This window comes from Haliaeetus albicilla, chromosome 3 (genome assembly GCF_947461875.1).
Source record: "Haliaeetus albicilla chromosome 3, bHalAlb1.1, whole genome shotgun sequence".
Taxonomy (NCBI): domain Eukaryota; kingdom Metazoa; phylum Chordata; class Aves; order Accipitriformes; family Accipitridae; genus Haliaeetus; species Haliaeetus albicilla.
Window position 1 is genome coordinate 47,766,016 of NC_091485.1, and position 20,844 is coordinate 47,786,859.

The 20,844-nt window shown below is 39.3% G+C and overlaps 1 protein-coding gene across 1 annotated transcript; it reads left to right on the plus strand.

Moving 5' to 3' along the window:
* The first annotated feature begins 233 nt into the window (after window positions 1-233).
* Window positions 234-15,784, plus strand: LOC104315995 (carbonic anhydrase 3). Its single transcript, XM_069779605.1, has 7 exons — window positions 234-373; window positions 451-648; window positions 3,817-3,935; window positions 5,881-5,973; window positions 7,820-7,885; window positions 10,443-10,598; window positions 11,823-15,784. Exons 1-7 carry the CDS (start codon window positions 337-339, stop codon window positions 11,940-11,942), a joined length of 789 nt encoding a protein of 262 aa, XP_069635706.1. The 5' UTR covers window positions 234-336; the 3' UTR covers window positions 11,943-15,784.
* The last annotated feature ends 5,060 nt before the right edge of the window (window positions 15,785-20,844 follow it).

A 20,844-nucleotide genomic window follows, 5' to 3' on the forward strand; every position in this document is an offset into this window, starting at 1 on the left:
CCCGGGACTGGGCGGGCTGAGGCGTGCCCCGCGGGAGGGCGATGAAGGGAGCCGCCGGGTCCCGCCGGCATCCCTCTGCCTCCTCCAGGGGTGGCGAAAATGGCTCTGCCCGCCCCGCCGCTGCCCGCCGCCCCTCACCCCTGCCCGCCTCGCAGCCTCCCGCCGCCGCCCTCCCCCTGCCCACCCCTCAGGGGACGGCGCGAAGCCGCGGCGGTCTATAAAAAGTCCCCCGGGGCGGGAGGGAAGGAGGGAAGGGACGGAGGGAGGGAGGGAGGAGGCCGCCGCGCCGGGGGAGCGGCAGCGGAGGGCGAGGGACGGGGCGCGGGCAGCGGCACCATGGCCCAGTCCGTGTGGGGCTACGACAGCGACAACGGTGAGCGGGGGTGCGGGGCCGCCGGGCGGGCCGGGTCTGAGCCGGGCTGACATTTCCTTGCCTTTCCCCCCCCCCAGGACCCGAGCACTGGCATGAAAACTACCCCATGGCCAAGGGAGACAAGCAGTCGCCCATTGAGATCAACAGCAAAGACGTGCGGCACGACAATTCTCTCGGCCCTTGGCACGCCAGTTACGATCCCGGGGCAGCGAAAACCATCCTGAACAACGGGCGCACCTGCCGAGTCGTCTTCGACGACATGTTCGATCGATCAGGTCGGGTTTTGGTTCGGCTTTCGGGGGTTGTTAGGAACAGGGGTTTGCAAAGCGCTGGGAATCAAAATGCATCCTGTGGTACCTAGCCTGTGGAGGCTGGCAGAGAAAAGTCATTTGGGTACATGAAAAAGGTGCTCCCGGTGCTTGTTCTGGTGGATCTGGCCATGTTTAGGTCCACCATAGGTGGGACAGGGAGGCTGTAGCTGCAGGGGCACCCCCGAAATACAGACTCAGCCGGAAGGTGGACTTCTCCTCCCCAAGTCACCTCCTTCAACATGGAAACCACATCCTCAGTTTTTGCGCAAGGGGAGGGAGTGTCATCCAGGGTTTTTTAGTGCACCCTCTGAGGCACTTTGTAAACACAAACCCCATTGTGTTTCTACTGACTGTGATCTTGATTTCTTCTGTTTGTGTGGGAAGTCTTAAGAGCCTCCACAGCCTGAAAAAGCTATGAAAATAGCATTTATGAAAATAACATTTCATAGCTTCTGGAAATCTATGAAATGGCTTTGTTATTTAATTGAGAGAGAGCAGTCTCTAATCTCTAAGTTAAATTGTTCAAAACTTGATTCCAGAGCTGTATGAGTGCGTAGCTCTGAATGCAGATGGGCAACAACAGTCAAAATGAATAATAAATTCACAATGCCGTATAATGCGAAGACATCTCAAGAGCATGCAATATTGATCGGTCCTTTATCAAGAAGGAAAGCAATCTAATTAATGGAAAACAGTTACTTTCCATTGTATTTTTCTGCATCTGCTTTGATGGCATTTGTATTGGGATTTTGTTCTTCATAAGCTATATAATTAATGAAATATATCTGCAGTACATTGAAAGATCACTATATCGTTTATCTTGATGAGCTCATTGTTTTCTTGGACTGCTTTGTTTACCATTACAGCTACCTGTTACTGTTCCACATCTCGCAGACAGTATCTAAGCTATTTAGGATAGGGACAATCTCTTTCTTATGTGTTTGTATGGTGCTTTAGTATTTATTACCGCAGTTTCTACACAGTGGCCTCAGACAAACCATAAATTGCACTTCTGTTATAGCATGGAATGCTCTTCCGCAAGCACTGCATAAAATCAATGCCATGACTCAAAGCATGGGAAGTAAATTGATTATGAACGTTTTCAGATGGTGGTTCTGCTCTGACTTTGCAGCTTCCTAAAGGCTGAAATGTTTAGACAGAGGCTGCTCAAGAACGTGTCTGCCCAGGGAACTGTATTGATGAAGACCTTGATTTGGCCAAGCAGAGTGCAGCCCTTGGTGCAGCCCTTCCTCTGAATCACCTTCCCTCCCTTTTCTCCCTGCCTCTCCCCTCCCCATCATCTCTGTTGTCCCTCTGGACACCCAGTGTATACATTCACTCCCTGCTGCTATTACTAACTTTCTTCAGGCTGCTGGACAGTAGAGCTCAAGCTTTTCATAGGGATGTGTCTGACTGGAATCAAATGCAATGTTTGACAGCTCTGAAAAACCACATAAGACAGCATTTCATAAACTTTACCTTCATTTGTTGGCTTCTGTGGTGGCAGCAGCTGAGGATAAGTAGTAGTCACAGATCCGATTTTAACTGGAAAAAGAAATCTAGCTTGAAGATAGCCTTTTTTTGATCTAATCACATGGAAAATTTTGAATGTTAAAAGATTTATTTTTATGCTAGAGAGATCTGCATACCATTATGAAGTGCTGTTTCCAAGTGCTTCACAGTATCTGAGCTCTGGAAAGGATCACTTGTAAGAAACAACTGCTAAATGAGTTTCCAACTCTGATACCGATTTAGCTTGTTAGTGTAGGTAGATCACATAAATTAAGCTCCTGAAAGTTCCTGCCTCCCATTAATTCCAGCATGAAATGGCAAGCAAATACTTGTGAGGATTTGGGCCTTAGAGTCTATGCTGTATTTATCCTACATTGAAAAGTGAAAGAATAATAATAATAACAACAACAACTATTTTTATTATGTGACTTATTTTCCATTAAAGGCTTCTACAGAAGGCTTACTCAATACTGTATTGATTTAGTTATGAAAATGTATTTATGTGTGAACAAACTCAAAAAATAAGGGGAACTGCATGCCTAAAGCTCAACACAGTGCTTTGTTTCTGCCCCCCCCAATGGCTGTGACACCTGCCAACTAAAAAGAGAAACTGCAAAGTTAAACCTCTTGCTCTGTGTAGGTATTCCAACACATATGATATCAAGAATTAATTTGAGACCATTGGGCACAAGAGGATTTAAATATTATTTCAATGTTAACTTTGAACTTCAAAGCTATTGGTAGAAGTTCAAACTTGAATGCTATTTAAACGAGGTCTTCTGGCACTGCAGTTGTGACCTGCATTATCCCCTTTCTGTGTAAGGAAACACGTCTCATTCCTGCCTTATGTAATGAATGAAAAATGTATTTGAGAGTTTATCCTCTGAGGAGTCCCTGTTCAAAAGAATCCCCAAACTGAAAAGCAGGTGTGATGTTTTGAAAGTCCGAACTGATGTAAACTGTCAGACTGATGCATGGTCAGCATTATTTGGCTAACATCAGAAATAATAGCTTCTTAAATTGTTTCATCAGTGGCAGTGTTAAATGTGGACTATAGCTTTTGCTTGCTCAAGAGCACTTTGCTAACTCATTTGACCTAAACTCTTTTCTCTTAAGACCTGCACTTTGAAGAGATAGATTCTTTTTTTTAGAAGCAGCAAACTATGCTGTAACCACTGTTTAGTTGTCTGAACTGTAAAAGGTATGCCAGTCATGGGCTAGAGGTACACTTCAAAGCACCTTTGGGTTAATTTCAGAGTCCTATCCCCAACCATTTCACAACAGACCATTTTCTTGACAAGAATCAGCTGTGAATACCTTCCTTCTGTCTCCACATCAGGAACTATAGTGTGTCCCCTTGCCAAGGTGGCTTGTTAGGCTTCTGGGGTTTGATTCTGTGCTTGGCTCACAGCAGCTTCCATAGTTTTCATGTCAAACAGGACTATTCCTGAGTGATAACAGAATTCAGCCCCAATCTTGTAAACTGGTGAGTGTTGTGACCCCCACTTCAGTCAGCTGGATTTACAAGAGGTAGTCCACACTGAAAGTACAGGTCCCTGTTCAGTAAATTTGTATGTCAGCATTTTGTAGGCTAGTGTTGATGTAGATTATCAATTGCAGTGCTGAGAGGTGGGCCACTCACGGGAGCCTACAGGCTGCGTCAGCTTCACTTGCATTGGGGTTCCTCTGATGACCACGGCTCTGAGCATGTTATAGATGGAGTGAAATATGCAGCAGAGGTAGGACCTATTTTTAATAGTAGTATTCAGTACTCACTGGGATTTGACTGATTGTGCATCTGAACAGATTAACCATTCTCCCTTTTGCAAGTATTTATCAATGTTTTTTTCTCTAAAATCTGTGAAACTTGTGAATATTCATCAGCCTGCAGTAGGCTAAGTTGCATCTGCCAACAAATGTATCTTTGCAAGTATATACTAACATGGAATTCACTTCTTCAAGCAAGAGGTTTTGCTGGTATTTTAGAATGTTTTAAAAATATTTGAGACAAAGTGATCTGTTATTTCCAAATAGGAGGATCTGTTTTCTGCTGATGTTTTTTGACTTTTAGCCATTTCTGGTATAGCTTGAATTACTAACTTAGTTTCAGAAAGCATTACTAATGAATAGAAGAACTCGCTAAAAGCATATTTGATAAACTGACATTCAAAATCAGATCTACCTTAAAACTGATTCAGAGTGCTAAAGAGTATCTTCTAGTTTCTGAACATGTGTGCTTTAAAATCTCTGTTTATTTTTGGGAACTGTGATAAAGAGATGTTGGGAGGGTTTTTTTAATGTAAACTACTGCACTATTTTCCAAATTTGCTAAAACTAATGGCTGCTCTAGGCCCTGACGACATCTTCAGGTAATAAATGTAAGTGAATTTGCCATTGATGCTAGTGAATTACTAGCGAAAGTTACCTCCTTCCTCCATCTATTTGAGAATAGGCTCAAAATACATGCTTATGCCCACAAAAAGTCTGCAGTAGTGTTTTCCTGCCTTCCACCTATACATCAAGGTGCAGAGCTTACAGGGGCTCTGCCCACCTATCATAGGAGAAAATCTGGGCAGATATTTTGCAGGGTCAGTGGGCGCAAACATTGCAGAGATGACTGTGGGTGATAGTTTGGGGTTTTTTTTCCACATTCCTTAGCCACAGCCGAACTGTGTTAGTGTTCTGCTTTCTGTGGCCAACTAAACAGAAAAATTCTGCTTCCTCAAGTTATTTCTTGGTTAGTTCAAGCACAGACTTTTTACTTTGCTTTTGTTTGCAGTACTCAGATATTTATTGACAGGAGAAGAAAGCCTGGAATGTATGAAATTTTGCTAGAATGCAACCAAAAGTATATCGCTGCTCCACCTTTATCCTTAGCAATGATGTCTTTATCCTCAAGAGTAAAGAAACAGAGCAATACATTAATTCATATTCAGTGTTAATTATTTTGGTGTTATTTTAAATAACTGTTACTGTGCTTAAAAAAAAAATAAATCTCCATTCAAAATATGCACCAGACTCCTATTTATTTTTTTTTTTGTATGGTGCTATGTTCCAGACGCTACTTATTTTGAGATTCCACACTGCTGGTTGCAGCATTTGGAGCTACATACAGGAACCAGAGATTTTCTGGAAGGAGATGTAAAAAACGTGAAATATATCCTGAAAAATACAGCATTGTTGAAAGTAGAAATGAGAAAGAAATGTGAGGTTACTATCTCCACTCCTTTCCAGTACAATGTGCTGAGAGTAGCATGAGGTACAAAACAGTACTGTAGGTGCTACATACAACACAGTGTAAATCCTTGAGCTGTTACCTACATAACATGAACATCTAGAAATCTATTTGAGATGAAGTGCATGTCAGTAGGTGGTTTATGCACTGCATGCGTCCATGTCACGTGCTTGAGTTAAACTGTTTATAGTTGAATTGTCTGATTAATTTTTAAATGTATTGTGTGGTAAACTCCGTTTTCTTCTATGTGGAAAGTGATGCTTTATAGAAAGTGTGAGTGTATGGAAGCATAGGAGCAGGAATAGGAAATACTTATGTATAGTTTTCTATAGTCCATTCCTTTACTTACCTATGTACTGGAAACTTTTCTTAACTTAATGTAAAAGCTTGTAAGATTGTGCTGTTGGCAATTTCTTGCATTTATAATTGAGGCTTCATTGATTTTTTAGTTACATATGGTGCACTGGAATCCAAAACATGGTAATTTTGCTGGAGCTTTGAAACAACCTGATGGTGTGGCTGTTGTGGGCATTTTTCTGAAAGTAAGTGGCAAATATTCAGTCTTTATAATTTTCTGTATTTTTCATCTTTCTCTAGTGCCAGGGAAAAAAGTTCCCATCGTTTTTCCCTGCACTGTATCATTTTACAGGAAAACATTCAAAGCGATGCACAGACTGAAGTCACATATGTCCTTGGGCCCTCCAGATTCCATGCACTAACCCCTTCAGAGCCGACTTCTGACACCATTCGTGACACCAGTGGCACATATCATGGGTGGTATTGAAAAAGAGACACACAGCTTCAAGCCTGGGACACTTGCTAATTTTGTCCCTGGTAGCTGACCAGCTCTTTACTGTGGTGTGTACTGAGTGAGGACAGTCTGCATAGGAAGAGTGTTTCCTCCTACCCTTTGTCTGCTAGCAGGTATTGTATCTGCCTGTCAGCAAGGTTATGTTGACTGATTCCCTTGGTCTCTTGCTGATCCCCACATAAGCTGGGAATCAAAAGGAGTTCAATGAACCTCCTCCAAGGAGAAAGAATTGATGGTAAAAGAAGTTCACTGAACATTTTAACCTTGAAATACAGCAGCTTTATAAAAAAATAATACTGTACCAATATTTTCCAATTGATTTTTTTTAAAAACTTAATGGAAAGAAAGCAATCCTAGTATCAAATCTGCATGTGGTCTAGGACACTGAGAAACACTAACAGGCAGACATCTAATAGTGATAAATTATGCAGACTTCAGCTATGTGGCTGTCATTTTACCTGCAGGTGGGCATTTCAGCTTGAACAGAGCATCAGAGAATAGCTCTCCTTTTACTGTTTTATCACTTAGTAAGCTGCATTTGTACAAGCAGTAGTAAGTGGATATAATTAATTTTGCCACAATGTCCCTGGACAGGCTATATCCAATGTCATTTTAATTCTGTTATACTGTGAGCCAGCCTGACCTTTTTTCTTGTGGTTAGTTTAAACTGAAGATCAGCACCTGTCCAGATTCTCCCCTATAACTATGTCCTTCAATTATTCTTCCTTTGTCATTTCTTTTGGTCTGTTGTAGGCTAAAGCTTTATCTTGTAAAACACAACTTTATGTTCCTATTAACCATGCTAAGGTCAGCTAAAGGGTCTAGAAAAGTAAGTAGTATCAGTATATCTTCTCTGGCCTTCTTTCGCTGTTTCCTTCTTGCTCTTCGGCATAGGAGCCATTGTTTTCCTCTGGGTTTGTCATGGGTTTGGATATTGCTGAAAGAGAGATGGAATTATCTCCTGAAGAATTTAATTCAAGCTATTTTGGAACAAGACATGGCAGTAACAGCATGTCTTACGCATACTGTCTTTACTCTTCTGGGATGCAGAGCCGTGTCAAAGCTTTTGGAGGTGCTGAACGTCATGAACATAAGCAATAAAGTGACCCCATAGCTTGAGGAGGTCATAACATGAATCTCCTCATGTGTCTTACATCAAGTCTGATCTGACTGCACACGTGCTGCAAATGTTTGAAGTGTCTGCAGGAACTCCAGCTCTTCAGACTATCAACACTTCGCCAAGTGCTCATATGTCTCACAGCAGTTGTGGGTTGCTTTCAAACCAGGAGCCAAGGGCTAGGCCCTGGAGGGTGTAGATGATACTGTCTGAGCACGCAGCTTATTCCTCATACAGTGGGAGATGCCTTGTAGAGTCCTGCAATGCATTTTTGAATTGCAAAGCCAGTTACTTGAGTCTGCTATTCCGGATGTTCTTTTAACACACATAATTTTGTGTCATTCTGTACTGGATGCTCTGAGAGTATTGCTGCCTAACTTGACAGATGGGATGTACTGAAATTCTTTAAAATACTGTGGAACTTTATGAAAAAATACAGTACTTGTGCTTTGCATTACAGGTTGGAAAAAATCCCAAACCAGAGATGAAGAGAATTCTTGAAGAAATTGATAACATAAAGACCAAGGTATCAAAACATTTTTTGTGATATAATGTAGTTGAAAAGCAGCAGCAGCAGAAATCAGAAGTTCAGATTCACTTTTTGGCATCATTCTGATATCTAACAGTAGCACCAGAGGTGATACATTGGACTGTGGAGCAGGACATTTTCTTTTACTTAAGTAAACATATAACTTCCGACTTCTGTAAGTATTCTTGTTGTAGAGGATTTTGTATCAATGCTTGTGTGCACAATTGATAGTCTTATTGATACCGCTCTGTAAAAATATGCTAGTGTGCAAATATCAAGAAGAAATTAAAAGCTTTTTGAATTTGAGGACAGCAGTGGCCAAAACAAATGCATAAAATTGAGTCAGAGATTTAGTTAGCCTGAAATGAGAAGAAACTAGTAGGAATGATGGAGCAAGCTCCCAGTTGGTGTAAGGAAGTTTAAAAAACTTTTTTAGTTTTAAGATGGAACTGAATTCATTTATAAAAGGAATTACATGATACAGTTTCTGTACCAGTCCTAGGTTCTGTCTTTATACGATACCAGCACAAATAGCATTGCAAACCTATTCTAAACTGTATTCCAGTTTAATTAATGATCTAAGGACCAAAGTCCATACCTATTGCATAGATAGAACTGCAGAAGGGAGTTCTTTGCAGAGAATTGTGATACTGCATCTATTGTTATTTAACATTATTATTTAACATAGACCTAATCTCTAGGTATACTTCAGCAATTCTACTTCATTATAAGCTTTATGAGTCTAATGATGCTAAAAGAAAAGTCCCTGTTTTGTTTGACTTTGAATGTACCACCAGATCACCAGGACTGAATTTTACAAACTTTGTAAGCATTTTCTTCCAAATTCAGCAGAATTTCTTGCATTTAAGTTATGTATGTATGTACTGCCATTGATGTATGGGTCTGAGCCTGAAGTATGTTCTCCCCTCACTCAGAGTCATATTAGTTTTATTTTTTCAACCTTTTCTTAGTCTTCAGATACAATTCAGTTCTTTCTGCTGAGGGAACTGAAGGTCATTCTTTTCACCCTGCCCATTGCTCCCCCTGCTATGCTCCCCCTGTCAGTGATATCTGTCTTCATACAGATTCAGCTTTCTCTCATAATCCCTATATCATTTTTTGACATTTACATGCAGAAGAACTTTGCCATAGTTAATAAAAAGTTGACCAATCACCCTATGAAACACTGTGTCATACAATGTTGACAAGATGGCAGTGATATCCACTCCATTACATTCTATTTGAGACTGCCTAACTGGAGATTTTAAGACTTCTAACAACAAAAAAATAGAAGTCTGATTTCCTACATACAGATATTCTCTGTAATGGTTCTGGAAAAAGCAACAGTTGAAGAAAAGCAGGGAAAGATAGGTGCCTATGCAAACAACCACATCTTGCATTTTATCTCTTACACTTATTTTCTTTCTTGTCATCACACACATTTTACCAAGATTACTTATTTTTCAGGAAAGAATAATGGATGGTATCACCAGTGTATTTATAGCACATGCAGTTTCAATTGCTGTGATGCATTACAGGCAGAGGAGTTTCTTGGGCACTGTACTGTATTTACTGAAAAGGCACAATTTTGTTTGTGAAGTCATTTGCAAACTCATATTGAACTTACAGAGTAATTTTGTCAGGAAGATATATTTGGAGTCTTGATGTTATTCCTTCTACCCATATTTTGTGCAAGATGTGTGGCAAAGATTTCAGCTCCTCCCATTGCACTTCGTAGAGTAATACTGTGTTCCAATCTAAGGAAGATTCTACATGATAGGAGAAGGAATTAGGAATAATAGATTTCTCTTTCCAGAACTGCATCCTAAATACCAGTAGAGAACTGAAATTTCTGGTTTAGTTCTTGTTGCCCTGAGGGGACATCACAGTCCTATGGAGATACTCTCTTGAGTATCCTATTCAGTGGAAAAGAAAAACGTCTCTGGAAATGTTGCCTGGTGTCTTCTGTTCTCCCTTGTCTGGTCATAATCACCTTTAGTTGTAAGATATTCAGGATCCAGTACTCTACCAGGAAATATTTTGATTTTTTTACATTAAGTGTAATAGTGCCAAAAAAAAGATTGAGAGTGTCACCATGACAATGTAGTTAGAGCACAGTTTGGGGAGGAGAAAGATGCAGATTTAAATGCCTTCAGATAGAGGAGAAGACTGTAACAAATCTGAGATAAATGCCTGGCCAGTGTTCTATTGGATAAAAAGGGTACCAGTACGTCCAGTGCCACACTCTTTAACTTTTATCCCAAGTGACCCACAATAAAACAAAATTTTGATAATCCCAGAATAGAAAAATGTAACAATGAATTTGCTTTGGTTCCACACAGTTCAGTTTATAATTTCTTTTCATTTATTAATGGAATCAAAATGTCAGTTATTATTAATTGTGGGGCAAATGCTTGACAGAAAGAAAAGGAGATTCATCTCTTGCATGAATCTTGATATTTAATTACTTCCTTTGTAATAACATAGATACTGATGTCTTTTAAGATGCATATCCCTAGAGTTACTGCAGAGAATTATTTTTTGTTTCTCTAAGGGGAAAGAGGCTCCTTTTCAGCACTTTGATCCTTCAATTCTTTTCCCCAAATCTCGGGACTACTGGACCTACCATGGTTCGTTCACTACACCCCCATGTGAGGAGTGTATCACTTGGATTCTCTTGAGGGAGCCGATTGAAGTCAGCTCAGACCAGGTAACTCCAGCTAGTTCTGCTGCTCCTTTACCAGTTCGCAACAGTGTCACAGTATGTCAGCGTGGTGATTTGCAAACTCTATGTTACCTTGCGTTTTTTGATAAGGAAAGCTTTAGCTGAGGACTGTGAGAAATTGCCTGGAGAATGGACTGTTGAAAGGGACTGTTGAAATGGACTGTAAAACTGACCTTGAGAATCAGGCTGTCTTTCTAGAGACCTCCTGGAATAGCTTCAGCAGAAGTGTTCTTGGGATCCTGAAAACCTGCATAGACAGAAGTGCCCCTAAGCCACAAAATTCAGCCACCACAGCAGCCTCAGTTCATTCTCTGTGCTTCAGCGTTAAGTGGCAAGTGAGACTAACATTTAGCTGGTTTCCCAGTTTAAGAAATTACTTGAGACCTTGACTTCCTAAAATCTGTCAGTGGGAAGGATCAAACTAGGTAGAACCTGCAAACCTGAATGTTAATACAAATTAATGTACTAATTGTATTCATATAGCTCAAGTGTGCATTTACACAGGAAAAAGAACAGAGAGCCAGTCTGGGTAAGGTTACCTTCTTTTTAGTTATTGCGTTAAAACTTTTGGTTGTTTATACTATTTTCTGCTTCAGCAGTACAAGTCGGGGTATAGCCTTTTTACTAATTTGGCAGTTTTCAGAACAGATTTATTTTGCATTCTGATGAAAAGGTAACAATTAACAAAGCAATACTGAATTTAAATTAATTTGGAGAACAACGGCTAAGTGCTGAATTCATGATTGAACTTAATAATCCAGTTGGCATACATTTCTCTGCCTTACAGAACAAAATACGAACTTCTGCAGACCAGCTTTTTCTATGAGACTACGTTGCATAGGCTTAGATGTGCATCCTCCTTCATGGATAGCCATATTTTCACAAGTGATTTGACTGCAGTCTGGCTCCAGCAGGGTCAGAGGAGGCCCCTACTCTTTTTCCACATTCTGAGTGTGGGTCAGGGAAAATCCGAAAAGAATTCCAGGCAAGGGTCAGATGATGCATTGTTCTGTGGATGAAGAGTGTAAAGATGCACAGAAACAGCGCTAGCTGTTGGGCTGCAGTTATCTCTACCAATAATCTCTACCAGTATGCTTGTCATTACATAAGAAAATTCCTTTTCTGCCTCAAGAGTGTGTTCTAGGCATCAAGGTCCACACTGCTTCCAGGTGAATTCACAGGGACACTTTAATTTTTTTTTTCTTGCAGATGGCGAAGCTCCGTACCCTTTCCAAGAGTGGTGAGAATGAACCTGTGAAGCCACTGGTTGATAACTGGCGCCCACTTCAGCCTCTGAAGGGCAGGATAGTGAGAGCCTCGTTCAAATGAAGTCTCAAGTCTCGCTCTGCTGAACCTGAGTGAGAAAATCCCTGCATCCCGAAGTGTAGCTAGCTTTTGCTGTCTACTGCTTTTCCTCTGGATCCAGATCTGTGTTTCTCAGCTTGAAATTCTGAGTGGTAAAACTGAATCTGATTTTGAAAGCAGAAAAAATACTGTATGCAAATACTAACCTTAATAAGGAAATGTGAGATATACATGATTCTTGACCACAAATGCCTCAGCATTTGTGATACAGTCACTCCCCTGCCATGTGGTCTTGGAAGAAAAATGGGCTCAGTTTCAGTATTTAAAATTAATTTCAAAGGTAATGTAGTAAAGGCAGAAAAATGAACCAGTAGTTCAGGAAAGCAGAAATAACAGTGACTCAGTAGTACATGAACAGGATGTAAAATGGCTGCTCCTACAGCATCCCTAGTAGTGATCTTCCTCAGATATCCCACCTCCACTGCGAACATCCAAGGAATAAATTTGTCTTTAACATACCAGATTTGTCCTTCCCTCTCTTGTTCATAGTTTGTTATCCAAGATTATATTAGTATTCTGGGGATACACTCAGGCATACTCAGCTTCTGTGTGTGAAGAAGAAAAGATACCTTGCTGTCATTTCAGCATTTGCTGTCTTTGCCATGTCCTGCTGCTGCCTGTCGATCTTTTCTTCTTTAACTGCTGCTGTTACTTCACCCATCCAGCTGTAGAGTGCTGCTGGTGTCGTGTTGTCTTGTATTTAGTATAGCGGCTTTAGTATTGCTGAGGGGGAAGTGCCTTCTTCTCTTGCTCTGTTACCTCCCAGGATGATGGATTTTTAGTTTTGATTCTCTGCCTGTTTTTTTATTTTTGACATCTTAGTCTGCATATTAATGATTTCACCTATTAGGGATTTTGTTGCGTAAGGAGAAGGTCTTTGTAGATGACTCATAAGCGTCATTTGTCTTCCCCACTACTGAAAAATCCAGGTTAAGTCACCTAAGTGTTTATTTATTGTAACTCTGTGTAATCAAGAGACTCTTAAGTGGAGTCTGTTTAGCTCTGTTACTTTCTGGGGAGACAAATCAGTTCGCACATAAGATCCGAGCAAGGAATCACTGACAGAGAAGAAATTCTAAATCATCTTCCCCTGTCCTTCATCATGTAAACTTTATCATTTCAGCATGCTTTTTAAACAGCATAACACAAGTACTGTCTAGATTGAACCCACATGCAGACTATGTGAGTAAAGATCTCTTACGTTATATTCACCGTCAGGGTGATTATTCAGTATTGTACATACAGGAGATTGGGTGCTCAAAGGTGGTGCATAAAGCCTCCTGTAAATGAAGCTTCTGGATTCTCTGTATTCCTCTAACTCAGTAGGTGGCAGAGGGCATTCTTCTGGAGATGTTGCCACAAACATGTTCACAGCATCATTTATAAGGAGTATGTCAAAGTCTGAAAAAAGCAGGGTTACAAATGGCTAGAATAGGCATCTCCCAGTTCACTATTTCACTCTTCACTGTTACTAGAAAAATGGTGTTCCAACAGAGAAGTCACGAATAGGCAACATTGGACAAATTCTGCTGTTATTACAAGCGCAATTCAGTGAGAATTCAGGAATGAAATGAGGGCAGAGTTTGATCTTTGGATTCATTTAGAAATGTTTGAAGAATTGCTGAATTCCCATTGAGAACTAATATTTCAGTTTATTAGAAGTGTATTTTGCTTAGTATAAAGCAGTTTCATTTTAAAAACCAAGTTCATGTCAGCAGAAACTAAAGTATTGATTGAATCCTGTTTACAAATGTTTTGGCATTGGCTTAATCTTATCAGAAGATCAGCTTTTGATATTACGAGTGCAGTACTTGGAACAGTATTGATTTTAAGAGTCTCTTAGATCTTCTTTAAACTCCTGAATCTGTACATCTTCTCAACACATAAAAATGTTTCTACAGAAAGTTCATAAGCAACATTTTTTTCTACTGTACTATGTCTTACATGTAAAATTTCTTCTCATATCCATATGCAGTTGGTCTTGGTGTTGAGAAAATTTCAACACAAATAACTGAGACGAGTTCGAGCCTTTCTACTTAAAAGCCATTGACTGTGATGTTTTAATCTCTTGTTACTGGGGCAATAAAACAAGATTAGTTGCCTGCACTTGAAATAACAGCTTTTGTGTCTTCAGAGAACCAATAAATTGACTTACATAAAAAATTGATTTCGGGTTTTATTTCTAATGCTGAGTGGTGATTAAAAGTAACGACTTACTAGAAAACCTTGCTACTCTTTTCTTTGATACATATGCCTGTAATGCAAGGGTGGGCAGACACTCTAGTAATCACCTTTTTAGATGTTAGAGTTTATTTTAATATCTCATCCTGGTTTCTCTGTATCCAATCAAACAGATCCTCAAAAATATGAGACAGCAGAACAGTATCATTTGTCCTCTGTTCTCAGGTACAAAAAAAAGTGTTTATTTCTTGCCTGGACACAAACATTCTCTTACATTTTCCCAAAATTCACACATTCATGTCTGATCTTGAATATCACTAACTTGGATATGAATTTTGGTTTCTTGCAAGAAGCACATGGATCAGTTAGCTGAAGAGTTAGATAATTCTGAAATTTCCTGATTGATTTATACTTTTTAAGCATACAAATTAGATTTGTTAAAGTGAAATAATATCTTAATTGCCCAGAAAATCAGACACTGAGTGCACTTTGCTTTATTTGCATTTGCATGTTTTCTCTACTGCTTTTGAAAGGCAGAATAGGCAGAAGTATATCAACTACTGACAGAGTAGTTTTGGTTCCAACAGCAAACCCATGCTTTCTATGTTGGCAGAAAGGAAAATGCAGTCCAAAATTTGTATTATTCCCTCATGCGTTTGCTCTGATTCCATTCTGTCTTCAAACTATTACTACACAAAACCATCAACCTCATTGCAAATATGCTTTACACTTTTGATTTTCTCTTGAAGATTAAAGCATACGTAGTTTTGTTCCATTACCTTTCTCTCTTTGATGAATAGTGTAGCTTAGTATTGATTACCTTGGTAACAAACTAAGGATATATTATGTGGAGTCTAATCCTGCTGCCTCATCTAAATAGAGAAAAAAGCCTCTGGGAACTGATGAATTAAAAAAAGTAAAAATTACCCTAATCATTGTGGTGCACTAAATCCTTGACTACTTCCATGTATATAATGTATATATTAATTTCAGCAGGGCAGGCAATTGATTGAAATGAATTATCACCTATTAGGTTTTGACAGACACTGAAACTCTCACAGCTTCCCACACTTCACAAGAGCACTCACTAGAAAACTAAAAGCTTATTCCTACAGTTTCAAAGCTTTTTTATTAACTGAAACAAGTTTCCCACCAGCTGTGGCCATCTTTCAGTCAGGTGTAAATTCATAACTGAACTGTGAATTCCTGGTATGACCCTCAGTATACAACCAGCGATGGTTATGCATTTCTACTACAAAATGAAAAGAATTATGTATTATTTTTACTGTACCTTGAAGAAGGAGTCTCCTGGATCTGCCTGCAGGTGTTTAGTTGCTGAGTAGTCAGAGTTAAAGAATGTTCATATTGTCAGTGAGTTTAGCAAAATAAACCAGTATTTCTTCCTGAGGCATGTTGTCCCATGCCTCAGCAATGAAGCAGCTATACAGTGTGTGTTCCACCTCCTCTATCTGCCTTTCATTTCAATGAATTCTGGCATTTTATCTTTGTCAGTATTGCAGCACAAAGCATGTATTCAGGAATTATTTTATTTCCAAAACCAAGAATTTAATAGAACATATAGTAACATCTTCCCAAATAAAGAGTACAGCTAATGATGAATTACAGATCAAATCAGACTCGCCTCTTCTTTAAGAACAGATTTTTTAAAGTAACTTCTTTTCATTTTAGGGCTGCTATACATGTGGATTTACAAAAATGTGCAATAATATGAAATGGACCAGTTCAGGGTTATTTGTGAGGGAATGACAGAAAGACTGTGAAGTTTTGTCTTCATTAAAACACAGAAGCAGATTTGAATACAGATGGAGACCTTGTGATATTACTAGAAACATAAACATCAACAAAGTATTGTCATTATAGAAAATTTTAACTTTATGTATTTGGACTGGACAGTAAAATACTTGCAAGAACGTGTAGAATCCACTTAATCCTGTATGTAACAAATGCCAGATGTCTTTATCAGTTAATCCAACAGGAGATTATGTGCCATGCAATTATAGTTTGGATTTCAGCGAACAAGTGTGGTGGTCCTTGAAATGGATCTTGCACTGATTATTGCAAGTTGCTTCCATTCAAATTAAAAGAAGAACAGATAAAATTGCATCTTCAAAGCTTTTAATTTCAAAAAGGCAGGTATTCAGTATCTGTGTAAGTACAAGTTAACTGAACTGAAAAAGTCTATGCACTTAAATGAGGAAAATGCTGTTCTTTAAAGCAAAACCTTCTAAAATCTCTGGAACTTACATTGCAAACCACAGAAAAGGAACGCTACACTTACTGATGAATAATCACCAAAAAGGCTGTTGGGAGTAAGTGACAGTAAGAAATGAAAAGGCAAATCATTAGCCAAGGAAAGTGTATCTGATGTCAGAGATCATGTAAGTAATGTGAACTTTGTCAGAAGTCATGTTGATTTTTACTTTTGAAAAAAATACATAGTAGATGGAAAATCAGCCATGAAGAAGGAAGATGGAGAAGAAAGAAATGCAGCGTCTATGCAATCAGGATGAGGCAAAGATAATCTAAGTCCACTGTCTAAACAAATACCTCACTTTTTCAATAAGAATGACTGTGAAGTACATGAGTGCAAATGAAGAAGGATTGATAGGAATATACATATGAGAATGAAAATTATCATTAAGTGAGATGGTAATTAAGTAGGACAGTAGAGCAAACTCCATCCAGTCGAAGGAGTTGTCTCTGCTTCAGAAAACTGAAAAGATTGGCATAATAAATTGCAACACTTCTGTTAAGAACTCTATTTAACGAGATCTCCCTGGAGATGGCATCCTGCCTTTCTAGGAGAAAGTCCAACACAAAGGTTGGATGTCATGATGCCATCGGGTATGCAGAAGAAGTGGTTGCACTACCTAACCATACCCAGACTTAGCACAAGCAGGAGCGCTTACACAGAATGTTATCTGTCACAGGAATTCTTAAAGTAAGTCTCACTGATTGTGCCACTAATTCTCCAAGCCAGAGGTTTACATTAACTCATGCTTTTGCAATTCTGTCATGCCGTCAGTAAGCAGAACATGTAGTAGGTGTTAGGAAAAAATATGCCTTTGGTGAATTTGAGTAGCACACTGTCACTCTTTTACTGCTACTAATATCTTGCAGAAGATCTGTCAGAAAACTGTTGAAGAACTCAAAACTCCTTCCTGGAGTTAGACCAGCTTCCTCACTGGGCTAGACCAGTGAGACCATGGGCCAGTTCTCTCAGACCTGTATGGTGGCGATAATAAAGCTTTACTGGATTAAACCTTTTAATTCTTCCAACTCCTCCCAGTATTTTTCTTTCTTTTTTTTTTACTGACATTCCCTCTATTCATCCTACCTTTATCCCATCCTTACTGAAAACTGAAGTGAAGGATGCTGCTTCTTGCTGGACTTGTAATGTTCATTTTCCTTAGCCCACACGGTGGAGCCAGTTCCTCAACATTCACATTTCTGACACGAGTTGCAGCTAACGGGTCGCCTGAGCTGCCTCGCAGCACAGATTCCTCTAGTCCAGCAGGAGAAACTAAATAAGCATTGAAATGAATGCAGTTTATCCAGGTTCTTCTTGAGCTATAAGATTCTGTGTTTAAATAAATCTTGATAGTAACGGACTGGTATCCACTTCTACCTAAAAAGCCTGCGTATCTTTTTCTAGATGTTTATTCATGCAAAGTCTACGTATGTAAGTGCTTTTGCTTCTACAGGCTGAGAGAGTCCAGTTAATTCCATTCCTAAAGTCCCAAAGAATCCTATCACAAGAAAAGAGGAGCTACAGATGAAAATCTTCCACCGATATGCATCATATGCAGTGCGTGCATCCGTAACAGTTGCCCTGCATACTAGCAATAGCCTGTCTGACTAGCTCTTTCAGTCTATATAGCCCTTTTCCCTCTGCACATGATATCTCAATCATCCTTCATGGTTATGATAATTTCTCCACTGAATTAAAAACCAAAGAGATTTCCATTAAAGTTTGCTTCTTTCAAAGAAAGAGCGATTTATTTTTTTTTCTTAACACTGCAGGCTGCTAGCCATTAAGCCCTAATTTAAGAGCTCCCACAGTGTTGTGCATTGTCTGTGTACTAAATCTCTGTTGGAGAAAGAGTATGATCGAGTAATAATTTTTCTTGTCAGACATCATTGAGCAATGGATGGCATCAGTGTCTGCAGCACACCTAAATTTATAGCTAAACAAATGATACTGACCCTTGAATAAACAGATGAAAGTTGATTTGTTGCCCAACAGTGTGTAAGACCTATAATTGAAACACTGATTTCATTGTCTCTGTCGGGAAAGGTAGGGTATGCAAGTTTAGAAACAATACTTTCCATGCCTAATATCTTAGAGCACTTTGCTGTAACTTCCACCACTGAGAAATTCTGAAAAATGCATGGAGTCAGTGTAATCTAAATAAAGTTGAGGATATGAAATATGTCTTCTGCCTTTAAAGTAGTAATTGTGCTAGGAATTAGATTAAAGAGAATATGCTACAGAATTAATTAATAGTGAAAATAATCATGTTCTTATACTGGTGTCCATCATCAGATTATTTCCATGCCACTGTAAGAAGTCCCATAAAATATTTTCAACATTCCCAACCAGAGTTCCTATATGTGCTTCCCATAGACTTAAAAACCAAAAATCATAATATTTACTGTGTATACAGGTATCTCCTCCTCCTTTTAGAGGTGGTGGGGAGCAAAGGTCTAATGCAGAGAATCTTGCCTGGCAGTTCTTTATAAAAAACAACTTCTTGCTGGACCCTGATTGTGACCTTTTACCCAGGGATTACTGGAGTTTGCTTTCTGTTGTTTTATATTCCAATCAATTTGAACTTTTAATGGTTAATATTTAACAATATAAAATAATTAAAATTGTATTAGTTAAATTTAATGAAAGTGAGCATTGCCAGTCAAGAGTCATTTTTGGAAACCTGACAAAATCTGCTGCTCGTGGTGCTTTGCTGAGCTTGGCTGTCCTAGTTACTCTCTGTCATCTATGCTGGGAGCAGAGTGTTCACTTGTCACAGGATCTGACTGAAGCGTTAGCCATTTTTAAATACATTTCTGGTATTTGTTTGCTCTGTAATTCTCTAAATGCTGAACAAAAAGCAACACTACATTAGAGCTCTTTTTTTTTTCTTTTCTTTTTTTCTTCTTGTATTAAAATGTTTTTAATCAGGAAATGAAGTCCCATGATTCAGAAAAGACTTGCCTGGAACAGCTTCACAGTAGCATCTAGGCAACACATAGAACCATAAAACTTCAAGTAAAACAGTGGATCCATTTCTTAGTACTTGCATTTGTATCTTCATATTATAGGATTGTAAGGTCCAGTTCATAATGCACCTGTTCAAGTGAGTAGCCTCTTCACTTGGTAACATTTACTGTGACTGAGCTGTTGAATAAAAGACATCCTCTAAAACTTGTTGCCTGGATAGACATCGTAAGTGTAAGTGCACATATTTCCATGTCCAAGGGAACTCAAGAATATCTTATGTGGCAGGAAAAGGAGTAGATGAATTCTTTTTATGCATGCATAGAGGAAAATTTGCGACTGGTAAATAAGCATCATAGCAATGCATGGTTATAACCAGTCAGAAGGAGACAAGCTGTTGAATGTCTCCTTGCCTCAGCTCCTGACTCACTGTCTGGTCTGCCTGATGCACAAAAAATCTCAGTTGGAAATGGTAGAGGGAATATGTGAGAACATTCACATAATCTTAGCTAGGATGTGGAGTTTTGCCAAACAGCCCAGATGGATAGGGCACAAGGCAGTATTACCTGCAGAAAGCTTTCCCATCTACACCTTGTCACTGGGAATCTCTGTATAATCCATCTATCCTGTTAGTGCCTGCTGGAATTTATGATCTGATTCTATTTTTTCCATCACTAAATGGACACTTAGTTAAAGCATACAAATAACTTTGTTATTTACACTTATTCCATTCAGAATATGCCCCAGTTTGCACCGAGGGAAGGAAATGGCACAGCCTTCACCATAACAAAAGCTAAATCCAACTCCATATACGTAATTACACTGGCCACAGCCCAGAAACCCCTCTCACTTATGTTTCCAAAATAATCTATGGCTCAGTGTTATGTATCCAGTGTCAGGTGTTGCTGTAGACACGGTTCCTCCTGATGCTTCTCTATCTATGTGTACCTGATAAGATCTACAGAGTATTTTGCCAGTCTGTCTCAATGGCCGTCTATCTTACTGCTTAACTTGTGCCAAGGTTGTCTCTAGCAGCAGGCCCTGCTCTAGAGCTTGCTCTCATGATTATTTTTTTTCTCTAAATTTTGGGCGGCCCTTCCATCATCAGTCTTTCTCCTGGTTACACTTTCTTATTGTACCTGCATAGCAAATGTGGACTTGTTGATTTTTGTACAAGCAGGCTGACAGTTACCAAATTTGCTGGAGTACTTTATGAGCTCCCTGAATTAGGCAGCAGTCTGGTTGACCCATCTCATGAGCACCAGGTAGACTTCTGCAGATGAGTTCTTTCTACAGAACTGTATGGTTTTGGTTTATCTTGCATTACCATTGCTACTACTGTAGTGATACAAGCTGTTACCCCAAACCTAATGTGGTCCTCTGCCCATCTAGTAATACACTTCTTGAGCATGTTTCGGTTGTTCAACCCAGCCTGCTGTATATTCA

Coding starts and splice junctions, on each gene's coding strand:
- LOC104315995 (XM_069779605.1), top strand. CDS start 337: ATGGCCCAGTCCGTGTGGGGCTACGACAGCGACAACG. Junction 374..450: donor GGGCTACGACAGCGACAACG/GTGAGCGGGGGT, acceptor CCCCCCCCCCAG/GACCCGAGCACTGGCATGAA. Junction 10,599..11,822: donor TTGAAGTCAGCTCAGACCAG/GTAACTCCAGCT, acceptor TTTTTCTTGCAG/ATGGCGAAGCTCCGTACCCT.